This window comes from Tenrec ecaudatus, chromosome 4, assembly GCF_050624435.1.
Source record: "Tenrec ecaudatus isolate mTenEca1 chromosome 4, mTenEca1.hap1, whole genome shotgun sequence".
In the NCBI taxonomy this organism is placed as follows: domain Eukaryota; kingdom Metazoa; phylum Chordata; class Mammalia; order Afrosoricida; family Tenrecidae; genus Tenrec; species Tenrec ecaudatus.
Window position 1 is genome coordinate 104,426,623 of NC_134533.1, and position 12,790 is coordinate 104,439,412.

At 42.8% G+C, this 12,790-nt stretch overlaps 1 protein-coding gene across 2 annotated transcripts in view; it reads right to left on the minus strand.

The window, feature by feature from the left end:
- ALKBH8 (alkB homolog 8, tRNA methyltransferase) overlaps positions 1–12,790 on the minus strand; it is a 53,862-nt gene that overhangs the window by 33,422 nt on the left and 7,650 nt on the right. The window contains exons 2-5 of one of the 2 annotated variants that reach the window (XM_075546545.1): positions 11,282–12,371; positions 8,457–8,592; positions 2,835–3,072; positions 482–613 (exon numbers count right to left, since the gene is read on the minus strand). In XM_075546545.1, the coding sequence (XP_075402660.1) occupies positions 482–613; positions 2,835–3,072; positions 8,457–8,592; positions 11,282–11,298 (523 nt within the window). In that variant the 5' untranslated portion in view covers positions 11,299–12,371. The remainder of the gene's footprint in view (positions 1–481; positions 614–2,834; positions 3,073–8,456; positions 8,593–11,281; positions 12,372–12,790) is intronic. The other variant, XM_075546546.1, reaches the window with a different exon arrangement.

The window sequence follows — 12,790 nt, forward strand, 5'->3', positions numbered from 1 at the left end:
ATAAATATGCCTTATATGTACGGAGTGGTAATGATTTTATCATAATAAAATACTATAAGCATAACAGATAAGATTCATAGGAGATTTTATTTACAATAAAAGTTTTAATTATACTTTGCATATTATATCCAGAAGGTTCTTTCTACATTAAAATGACATAATATAAAAATGGATGTTTCCTTATAGAAACATTTGCCTTATAGTAGGAAGAGTCATTTGAGTAAAGTAATGCTCGTGAAGAAATTTATAAATGCTAGCTAAATAAATGTGGGATAATCAGCATTAATCGGTTTGGAGTTTAAAATTGATAACTGTATAGATGTTAGTATTAGTGCTCCTAAGAATTGCTGGTACGTCTTGCCTAACATGGGAGCCAGGATGCTTTGGGTAATTTTGAGGAAATATTAAGTTTCACAAACTAAAAAGGGAAGGGGAGGGGGAGAAGCAGTGAGATGGCACAGATTTGAAAAGCTTTACTTACCATTTTGATTATCTGTACTTTCTGTCCAATTAATACTTTCCAAAAGCATTTTCTCATCCTCAGAAGAAATAATGTCTTCCACAACCATAAGTCCTGGAGGTAAGACCTGAAGCCCCAATTCTTTCCACTGTACTGTGGGAAACCAAATTAAAATCGTCACGTATAATGATGAAGCATGCTCCCTATCGTAGGACAGGAACCCTGCTGGCTTAGTGGTTCTGCACCGGACCGCTTACCTGCCAGGTTGCAGGTGGAAAGCGTCAGCTGTTCACAGCAGAGACAGGTGGCTCCCCCTTCCTGTGAAAGGGTTACAACCTTGGAAAGGCACAGGCGCCTTTCTACCCAGTCCTAGACGGTTGCTATGAGTCAGCATCGTCTCAATGGCAGCGAGAGCAAATGGCCAACAGCAGTCACTCTATTTATAAGGTGCAAATCCTCACTTTGAGAAAGAAGGATTCTAAAAGCATACAACATGCTTAAAAGGCCAAATGAAACGCCAAAGAGAAAAACGGTGCCATTTTGCCTACTGCGATTACCAACTGTAAATAGGACCGTCTTTAAGTATTCTGTCCACAAATAAATGAGTTACTTTTCAAATCTTAATAACAAAAGTTTCTCACAATACCCATAGTGTGCCTATATTATTCTTCCTTCAAATTACATAAGAGAAAATTTAAGGAATCTTCCTCAAAGTCGGCTAATTTACATCAAAAGTTAATTAGTGTTCTTATGAAGATTGTGTCAGATGCATGATGTATCAGTTCTTTTTTTAAAAAAAGAACTATAAATGCCTGCCTGTGTTAATTCAGTGATTATTGGCTAATCTGCGATCACGCGTATCAAAAGGTTTGTGGCTCTGCTCTAGTCTCAATTTTAAACAATTTCCAATATTGTAAAAGTGAGCACCGTCAGTTTAAGATCTATACTTCTGGATCCACTATAGAATTGCAAAGAAAAAATTCTAGAAAATTAGCTTTGTACAATTCCTTATAATGTGTCCAACATATTAAATAGAGGATTAGACTCAAGATTGTACTTTCTTATTAAAACACACTCCTAAACGGTTTAGTTTTCAAAACCGATTAGAAACACATAAAATAAAGGAGTTAATCTACCTTTTCCATGAGAGAAAGAAGAGGCTTTCTAATCCCATGAAGATTTACAATCTCGATGCTTAATAGTATTTGTTCAAGAAAGAGTGCCCTTTTTTATTTCACAAGAATGAACTCTTAAACTTGTATCTGTCAAAGAAAATTCACCAAAAAGATACCCATTATTCACACACACATAGCCATCAAGTTACTGTTAGTGAAAGAAGTCAGACACACAAAAACGGGCACTGTCAGATCTCACTAAAATGAAATATTTGAAATACAGAAAGGCATGTCGACCAAAATGTATTAGTGGCTACCAGTACTTGTCCTGCGGTGCTTGCAGAGTGCTGTGAGACCAGAAGCTAGGCCACTGGTGTTCCAGCACCCGCAGGGTCACCCGCCTGCTGCAGAGCTTCCAGAAGAGACACTAGGGAAGGACAGAGTAGTCTTCTTTGAAAAACAATGGCCAGTGAAAGCCTTATGAATAGCAACAGAGCGTTGCCTGATAAAGATGAACCTCCAGGTTGGAAGGCACCCCAAATACCACTGGGGAAGAGCCAGGAAAGCATTTTCAGTATCAAAAAGCCAGGATGTCACTTTGCGGACTGAGGCGGAACTGACTCTAGCCATGGTAGTGTCCGTCAGCTCGCACGCATGCAAAAGCTGACTCTGAATACGGAAGATCAAAGGAGAGCTGACACCTTTGAATTAGGATGGGGCAAAGAATGTCCAATGCACCTTCATGGACTGTCCGAACAACGAACGCATCTGTCTTAGGAGTACAGCCAGAATGTTCCACAGAACAGACGGTGAGAATTCGTCTTACGTACCTGGGACACGTTATCAGGAGCAGTCAGGCCCCGGAGTAGCCCATCATGCTTGGTGAAGAAGAGGAGCTTCCATGAGATGGAGTCAACCAGGGACTGAACATTGGGCTTGAACATGGGAAAGACTGAGGATGGCACAGGACCAGGCCGTGATTCATTCAGTGGTACACTGGGTCTCCGAGAGTGGAAGCCCACTGGACGGCACCAACCATCCCCACCAGGGGGGCACAAAGCGGCACTGGGAAGTTACTACTAGCGTGGGTTTCTGTTAAGAATGATGAAAACGGACAGATGACAAATGCACAACGTGCTGAAGAGCCTTCATGTCACCCCACTGTGCATGCAAAAACAGTTGAAACCACGGCTGTTCCGCTAGATGCAGTTTGGCACAATAAAATAGATAAATAAATAAGAAAGTAAGTAGCCACATACCTTTTTCCACAAAATTCAGGTACAGAATGATCTTTTGTCCCAAGTCATCCACGATCTCTTTTCCATTCAGAGTATGGTAGGCTTTCTTGGATTCTTCAGTAGTTTTGAACCTTACAAATGAGTAGGGCTTGTTGGGCGGCATTAAGAGGGCATCCACAAGTCCGCATTGCTCCAAAACTGGGAGAACTCGGCTCCTGCTCACACCGTTACCCAGACCGCCGTTGGCAACAACCAGGCACTGAAAACGCAAATGGAACGTACCATGAGCCACTGATTTCAACCTTGTGCAGTTTATATCATGCTTCGATAAAGTATAATTAGAGAGCGAAAATAAAAGCTTTCCTTGTGGTGGTTATTTGGCTTGCTATTTTAATATATGTAATCAATTAACTCAGTATTTGGGGCTGGCAAAGTGTAAATATTGTGAATAACAATTGTGTTGTAAGTAACAATTGTTTAAATACCTTAATTCAGGAAAACGGTCTCAATGATCATCAACTACAATTAAAAGATAACTATTTATAACTTATGAATGTAATTCAGCATAATGAAAGGGAGAGAGAGCCAGAAGGAGAAAAAAGCAGCAAGTTGTTAGCGCGTGGCCTCCTGCTTTCGTGTGCCTGCTCCTCGCTGACATGATCTTCCCAACAATCCCACAGAGCAAGCAACCGTCATCAGAAAAATGAGCTGAAGCTACTGCGTGGGGGGTGTGGGAGGCTGCTATTCCTGCCACTTTCCAGAATATAAACTTTGAATGTACAGCCATCACACAATTTCTACTAAAAATCAAAGGTAAAGATTTGGGGTCTAAGAAAACCCAATTATAGATTTCATATTACTTAAGGTAAAAAAAAATCACCCCTCCCAAATGTCTAAGTAATTTAGTCAGTTTGCAATGAAAATTTTTCATTTATGTCTTATTTATATGCTCTTCCTGTCAAAATAAAATGTATTAAAGGAATTTGTGTGTGTGCACGTGCATGTGCATGCGTGCACGGTAGGGGGGGTATATTTTATGGCTTAGCCCCATCATGGTCGGTGCTTGAAGCTAAAGCCTGTTCTGCACAGTTCTGATTAAGAACTTTAATCAATGGTATATGACTTTAAAAAGCGCTGTAGTAAAAACAAGCTATTCACAGCCCACGCCTATCCATTTCATCCTTCACACCAGCTGTCAATGAGTCTTTCCTGAAAAGGGCCAGATTATAAATATCTTAGGTTTTATAGACTATGTAAGTCTCAATCTCACAGTTTTGTTTGCTTTAGTCTAACAAACTCTCAAGACTGTAAAACTATTTTAACTCACAAGTCTTTTTTGGCTGAAGGGTCAAACCCACCCCCCCCCCAATTGGTACAACAAACACAAAATAGGAATATCTAGATCCTTGTTTAAGACAATGTAATAAAGTTGTTATAAAAATGTATTATCAAAGAACAGCAAACACCTAATAACACACTGCCACGGAGAGGATTCTGACCCACAGCAACCCCACGCAGAATGGAGCAGGACTGTCCCTAATGGTTCTCAAGACTGCAAACCTAAGGCAGCAGATTGTCCCACCTCTCCCTCAAGGAGGGTTTGAACAGCAGACCCTGCAGTCAGCAGCCCACCAGTGCCAGCAGGGCTGGCATGTAAACCAGTTACAGGTACACACAGGCACGGGCAAGTCAGAGAGCACTGCTACAAGGCTCCCGTTCATACACACACTGATTTAAAAATAATAGTAAATAAACGTACTTAAATATGTCTCTGTCCTCAGTGGATGACTGTGGACAAGTTCTCTCAGGACTATATGCATCTGAATTTTTTTAAGTACCTTTAATAATAATAATAACAATAATAATACATTTTTGTCACATAAAAAAATTGGGATGATGCCAATATCAAATTTAAAAAAAACTCATGTAGAGGTCTCCCCAAATGACTGAAACTTACAAGCTTATGGAAATGCTGTACCACATAAAACCAGAGTTTTTTGATGGATCAAGTACTTTCAGGAAGGCCTCAAAGGGACAGAAGACCGCCAACTTCAAAGGAGGAAGAAACCACCCAGCAGTCCAGAACCGCAGCATTACCATGGATGCCACAGTGACTCAAGTTGGGAATCTCACGTGCTTTGGCATTTCAAGTTTAAAGTCAACGCCAAAAGCAATGTGTGAAGATCAGCTGTCACAAAAAAACAAAACAAAAACCCGATCCTTCTATCAGTCTTTTAAGCAAGATCAAAACTAACGATGGTGATTTTATGAAGCAAATCATAACTGAGGACAAGTTTTGAACCTGCTAATACCATCCAGAGAGCAAGGGCCGATCAATGCTCTGGGTTTCCAAGGGGATCGGCTGGGCCAGTTAAATTCAAGGCACAGAGTTCACTTCTGAAAGTCTGGTACCTGTTTTCTTGGATCCCAAAGGGGAAAACTTGATAGATCTCCTCAAAGAAAACGGGACAATCAGAGGGTCTGACAATGAGATGATACAAGAAGGTAAAAAAAAGTGCACTGGTGAGAAAACCACCAAGAAAGTACCCGGATGGCCCTGTTCCATCAAAACACCGCGCTGCCTCTTTCTCCGAGGGCTGCCGGCCTGTCCTATCCTCTGAAAATGACCTGAGGAGCACCCCACCCCCAAGCGCCTTCCAGCCCTGATCTTCCCACTTCAGACTCCCCCCTAAAACTCAAGGAACATTTAAAGTCACGCAATGTGAATCCCCCGAGGACAACAAAATTGCCATTTTGATGTGGTGCAAACCGGAGAGTGCAGAATTCTTTGGGGAAGGGCCAGAGAGATGAAGGACATGTTGAGAAACAACAGCTTCATGTTTTGAGATTTTTGTTTTATACATATTTGGGTGATTTTTATAGCCATGTTTTTTTATGTACCCTCCTACAAGAGAACTTCAAAAAGTTATGGGGAAATTATATTATCTTTTCATTCTTTTTTTCACTTTTTGAAACTCCCACACTAAAGCAATGCAAGGGGGAGCGGATTTATTTCCTATTGTATATCAAAAGAGCTATAACATATGAATTATTCAGCTAAACATGTTTCCCAATTATAATAAATATGAAGCAGAGTTCTGAATATTTTATTATTTTTGACATGCTCTTCAGAAGCAACAAGCTGAGGATCACTGTTCTAGAGATTGCTAACAATTACTGCTAACATGCAAAGAAATACATATTTGTAAAGTATCAGTAAGAGTGTTTCTTTATCCCCATGATATAGAAGAGATAATTAGAAGTCCTGCTACAATTTTATTTTTTTCTTTGAAAAATACGAAGGGAAACAAAAAGTGGGAAAATGCCACTTTTCCACAAAATCCACTTTCCACAAACTTTTTGAAGTCCCCTCAAATTGCGGAGAAAGAAATAATCAAATCACAAATGAGATGCCACTATGGACGCCAAGGAGGTAAAACGAAAGCTTCAAGAGATCCTAGGGAGAAAAACTCAGAGGCGACGAAGAAACGGGACCCATTTCTCCCCTAACTACTTTCTTCATGATCCCTGTGGGGGCAGAGAGCCAGCTATGGTGGGAACAGATGAGAGCAGGGTGCGTCAGTTTAATCTTCTACACACCTCACAGGCTCTTGTCTGAAACAGTAACAGGTATACAGACTGTTATCTATCGTCTTATTTCATCTTGGATTTAAACTCTCCGTCATTAAGCTTTCATTGCAAGCGTGGCTCATGTATCTGCTAAAGTCAAACTCACTCAGTTCCCCGCTACTCCCCAGACTGATGGGAGGGAAACTGTTGGGCCGAGAGTCAAGAGAAGCACATCTCGTCCCAGCTCTACCTTTTCAGTTACATGTCTTTGGGTTTCCCTTAGGTAACACCTGAGTCTCCTTTCTTCTCCTTACTGGTAACCTTTATGAACCCAAAAGAACCGCACAAAAATACCTTCTGCTCATGGCCCATTCCCGTGCCTAGCAAGTACTGTCAATGCACATCCTCTGTGGTGTCCAACAATCTGGTGAGGGAAAAAGAAAACCAACACTGTCCCGTGCTTTGAAAGGAGGACGCTGACTTCAGAGGGCACTTGGTCTCTGCTAATGAAAAGCCTTTGTAAATAAAATCCAGTAGACGAAAAACATTCTATAGCATATAATCAAAGTACTTTCAATAGAGATGAAGTTGGGTACAGAAGAAAGGAGACTACAGTAGGATAGAAAAGATCTACCTTTACGTATCTGTTCGGCCTCTTCCTATTCAAAATCAATGATCATACCACAGCCTCTCAGAGTCTGAGTTTTCTCACCTATCTCACAGGGATTTCTAGAGAATTAACTACAATAATGACCTTTAATTATGCTTTGGAAACTGGAGAGTTGTATAGAGCTACTATTGTTAATAGACAAGGGTAAGTCAACAAGTTTGGCTACGAAGGCTTCCAGTTCATACCCGCCTGGGTTTATTCCAAATCCAGTGGGCGAACAGGCTGGCTTACAGTCATACAATTGTCCTGGTCTCCTTAGGTGCCTTCAGAAAATAGGTCCAATGAAAACAGGGGCTCCCGTGGATACTTGCTGCATCAGTAAAATTCAAGGAAGGGGAGTTAGCTCCAAGAGTTATGGCAACTGTTTGTTTTTTTTTGGTTTTTGTTTTTAGCATTCCAAAGAGATCATCTTGATAGGTTGTTGTTGTTTTTCCTACAGGACACAGAACCTTCACAGGGACTTATTAGTTCTAAAATTTTGGGATTTTTTTAATGGAAAACTGCACTGGTGAGAAAAAAGGCTAGGAAAGTTGCTCTGAGGATGTTTGTTCCAACATGACAACGCTCCTGCTCATTCTTCAAGGGTCACAAGCGCTGCCCTATCAGCATTTAGTTAGGAAACTTCATCCCATTGACCCTAGAGCCGTGGTTCTCAACCTGGGGGGTCACGACCCCTTTGCAGGTCAAACAACCCTTTCATAGGAGTCGCCTCATATATTCTGCAGATCAGGTATTTACATTACAATTCAAAACTAGCAAAATTACAGTTATGAAGTAGCAGCGAAAATAAATTTATGGTTGGGGGGGTCACCCCAACATGAGGAACCGCATCAAAGAGTCTCGGCATTAGGAAGATGGAGAACCACTGCTCTAGAGCCCGAACATTGCCCCTTCTACTTCTTTTCATTCACCAAACTCAAGGGACATTCTAAAGAACAGGCTCTGACTCCCTCAAGGAGCCCAAACTGCCATGTGCTTTGCTGGCCATTGAAGAGTAAAGATTTCTTCAGGGAAGGGCCAGAGAGACGCAAATACTTCCTTCAGGTGTGCACGGACCTAGGTGGAGGATGTATCAAAAAATAATGGCTTTACATTTTGAAGTCTTTATTTAATAAAGGTTTTCTTGGCTTTTGTGGCAATGCTTTTAGAGTTACCCTCATACACCTACCACCTCCTCAAGTTCACCCATCATAATCAAAGGGAATTCAACCCACAGACTGGGATATAAACTAGGCCAAGAATAGAACGTTAGCAAGTCCTTTCATGCAATAGAGTTAGCATGGATATAACATACTATGAAACAATTACAGCCTCCTCTTCGAGAAGTGATGAACAAATATTAATATATTATGTTAACATGGCGATATATTTAAATTCAAATGGTTATAAGAGTGTTAAGTCACCTGAGTGGCATGGGATACAGTGTCAATGCCTTCATGTCTCAGCAGAGTATGCCTGGCCTTCGTCTGTTTCCTTAAGAACTTCTTCTCAGTCTTATTTAGCTTGTATTTACTTTGAGTCTTGCTGTCCATAACAATGCTGTAAAATAAAAATAATTTTTAAAACAGGATAAAAACATGTTGATCTCAATTATAATGATGTACTTGTATGCACTGCAGTTGATAAGTAATGCTGTCACGAGTTTTTAGAAGCTCGGTTTTCCTGTCACCGAGACGTAACAACAAGCAAGTGCCCAGGTCATAAAGGGACAGCTAAGAAGGAAGCAAAGTGGTGAGGACACCTGGTAGCATTTCCAAGTGTTCTAAGAAACCGCCCAATGCTTCTTGAGTGAGTCACCTTCCCCGCGGGTGCTGAATCCCTCGACTTGCGACATTCTGGGCAAAACATGCCACAGGCTCTTCCACAAACATACGAAGAGGCTTCAACAGGTTCCCAGAATAATAGAATGAAAAGGTAATATATTTTTCTTTCTTTTCGTATTCACACACTTGGTCTGAGTCCATTTACATAAGTCTAAAATCCACGGGTAAGCCACATTTTGTTTAGAAATAGATACACAAGGGGGCTTCCAAGAGTGCAGGGATAAATTCTGTTTCTTTTCACTCAATTTTCCTACAAACTGTCTTAAACCCCCTTGCTATAGTTCTGAAGAAAAGAGAAACAGTGGACAATGAAAGACTAGGTCACATCTCTGTAGGACAACTCTTTAACCCACTGGCTGCTCACTCTAAGGTTGCAATCCACCTCGGGCACCTTGGGAGAAAGGTCGGCAGTGAACTTCCCCCAGCAACCGGGCAGCGGAAACCTTGTGGGCAGAAGCCTACTCGGACAAAGGTCAGCGTCCACAAGTCACCACACAGAAGCGACTGGGTTATGTGGTTAAGTACGAAGTACGCAGTCCTTCGGTGCGGCGTGAATGTGAGATTCAAAAAGGATAAACGGACCAGCTTGCGAAGACTTGAAACTCCAGGAGGATTTGGCGGCACACTGAAGGGTAAGAAAAACACAGAGCTATGTGATGGTATGCCGTCAAGCTCGTAAGAGCAGAAGCTACAGCAGACAGAACCGGAAAGAAGTGGGGAACCTGTCCCCTCCCCAACCACCACCCTGGAAAGCCTTCAAATTCAATAAGCTCAATGTAGAACGTGAACTAAAATCATATTCCAAAACACCTCACAAAAGGCAGATGAAACTGTCATTACAAATGTCTGAGTGAAGAAGGCAAAAGGCAGGCCTTTGGGAAGGACGGCCCAGCGTCCCGCCGGACTAGCACCCAGGTGCGCGAGAGGAGGCCCGGCCAGGCAAGGAGGCCCGTGGGAGAAATGCGCAGCAGGTGGACATGCCGGCCTGAGCTTGGGTAGAGGCCGCTCGAAGGTGGTCAAGGAGCCTGGACTCAGGTGGAGTCAGTTGGCTGTGATGGCTCCCCAGATGTGAAAAAAGAGGAACCAAAGAGGACTTCCAGGAGGAGGTGAGTCACTGCAATCAGTGATGTCACTCCCACACTGGGGAGTCCGGAAGAACGGCTCTGTCACGGAGAAGCTATGAGCCAGATTTCAGACACAATACAGATTGAGGTTCTAGGGAGAGAAAGAGCAGCGACATCGGCCTAGCAGGTGACACTTCAAAAAGTCCATGTAAAAGTGGAGTAAAAAAACAACACAGATTGTCCATGAACTTTCTGAAGCCCCTAGAATGAAGTGGCTCTCAGGAAGGAGAGAGACAGTTTTTGCTATTTATTCTAGTGTCTGTTCTCTTGTGATGTTCTGTGAGCTCTTTGTGTGATTGGTTTCCCCAGAGCCTCGTGCGGTGCTGAGAGTAATAACAGAGTTCAGGAGTCAGGCTCCAATCCCCACTTCACCACTTAGGACTTGTACGATCCTGGTGAGTTTGCTACCACTTGTGAGACCACTGCCTCGTCTATAAAATCGTGACGATAATAAGAATGTCTAACCCCTCATTTTATTAGGAGAACAAATTGCATGGGACTGCCGTCTCAGCATGACTTTTCTTTTTTTTTTCCTTTTTATATCTCACACCTTTCTATAAAGGGTAATTGTACATTAAGAAAGCATCCCAACCCAGTCCAGTCCAAGCTCATAAGTCTGATATCGATCTATAAAGTCTTCTTCAGACTCATGAAACACATGCAATGATGCTGAATACAGGACAATCACAGACTAGTGGGTAGAAAGTCTTTGGATCCAGTGGCATTGTAAGCATCTCAGTGCTGACAGGGTTCTCTACGTAGCTTCCCTGGTTTCAGAGGTCTGGTTGCAACAGGGTAGGTCCATGTGGCTTCTCCAGCTCCAGGTACATGTGTCTTGTCAGCTGTTCCCAGGGAGTGAGCAGGCAGAGAAGCGTCTCCCTCCTCCAAGGAGGAAATACAGGAGTTCTCAGGAGAAGGCCATGCCACACAGAGGCCTCATTGGCTATGTCTTGATTGACAGGCCAGATTCCACCCCTTCACTTGTAATCCTATCAAATGCAACTACTACACCCAACCTCACCTGCCAGCTTCATTCTTACTATCTACAACCTAAGTTATAACAAATAAGTATTTGCTACTTTACAATAACAACAAACCAGGCATTTAGCATGTACCAGATAACTTAAATGTATTTCATCATTTAAACCTCAATACCATTTTATGAAGTAGGTACTATTATTACTTCCAGGGAAACTAAGGTTAAGTAACTTGCTTAAAGTCACAGAAACAGAGCTAGGACTCAAATCTAGGTATGTGGGGCAGACGACATAGATAACTCACAATAGTCCCTGCTGCATAGTGGTTTATATTCCCGTACAATCCCCTTCTTTTGAGTGTGGGGTGAGCCAAATGCCTTGCTCCTGATGAAAACAGTAAAAAAAAATGAGTTATCACTTTGAGGTTACAAATAACTGATTTCTTGTGGGGTACCAGCCCCAGCAATCGAATGGGTTTAAGGTGTGGTTGTGTAATTGAGGGGTAAAATTAAGGAGACATCAGACAAGATAAGGCATGCAATTTTTCACCTCTGGGATGGCCATGATTTTGTAAGGTCTCTCTCTCCGGGACTAGATTTCAGCCTCGGTCCTTGGCTCCGCGTGACAAAGATTTCACGCCGAAGCCGGGCTCGTGATCCAAGTGAATTTAATGAGAGTTAAAATCAGTTTCAGGTTTTACGCGGCACCCATAGGATTCCTTTGACCATGCGGCCTGGCAGAGACTGCTCCCGGACACGCAAGGATCTCTCCCCTCCCACAAAGACGACCAGACCAGCCAAGCAAGCTCAGCATGATTTTTCATAGGAGCCAAGTCTGAATAGTTCAAGAAGACAAGTTGAGGATTTTGTGTCGCCACCCATTCCATGGCCACAATCTAGGGAGCAGCAACTCTGCAGGATGCCGTGGAGAATAAGAAGGGAAGGGACTAGGGGAACCTGTTCTTCATATTTCACACGACAAAAAAGCTGCAAAGTAGGAGAAATGAGAAAGGAAAAATGCTAGCTACATCTGTTTTAAAACTTCGTCCCTTAGGGTTCAGCTGCCAGCAGATGGAGCTGTACAACCATATTTTTTAACCTTCCCGAGTCATGCAATATTATTGCCCCTGGGGGAAAGGCCAATGGGGACAGCCCTGGAGACGCGGCTCTTCCTCTTCTCGCTGGCTTGGTAATGTGCTAGCCCCGTGGGCTGGGTCACCTGGACAAAAGCATCAGCTGATGGCAGGTGCTGGGTGCTGGAGCCTCCCCCTCTCCTAGGAAGTTGCACAAATGTTTGGCTGCTCCTTGTCATGTCGTGGGAGTATCACGGGATGACATGGGAATGAGGTCACTACTTACGAGACTACCAGTATGTTGAGTCCAGTCCGGCACGCTCTGTGAAATAACAAGATTATTGCTTACTTGTGTATTAATATGTTTGCTGAAATAACAAGATTATCTGCTGGCTTGCTTATTAATATGTTTGCTGTTGTTAGCTACCACAGCATTAACTCTGATGCATGGCGACCTTATATTCTACAGAACAATGTGTTTCCCGGTCCTACATCAGACTACAATCGCCAACATGTTCAGGTCCATCAGTGCACTTACTGTGCCAATCCATCCCACCCAAGGTCTCCCAGGCACTGGTTGGCCCTCTGTTTGCACCAAACCGCATGTCCTTCTCCAGAGATTGAGCCCTCTTGATGACATGGACAGAGCAAGCCAGCAAAGGTTGTGTGTAATCCACCAGATTTCACTGGAAGCAGATCACCGGCTTGTCTTCCTCGTTGTCTTATTCTGGAAGCTGTCCA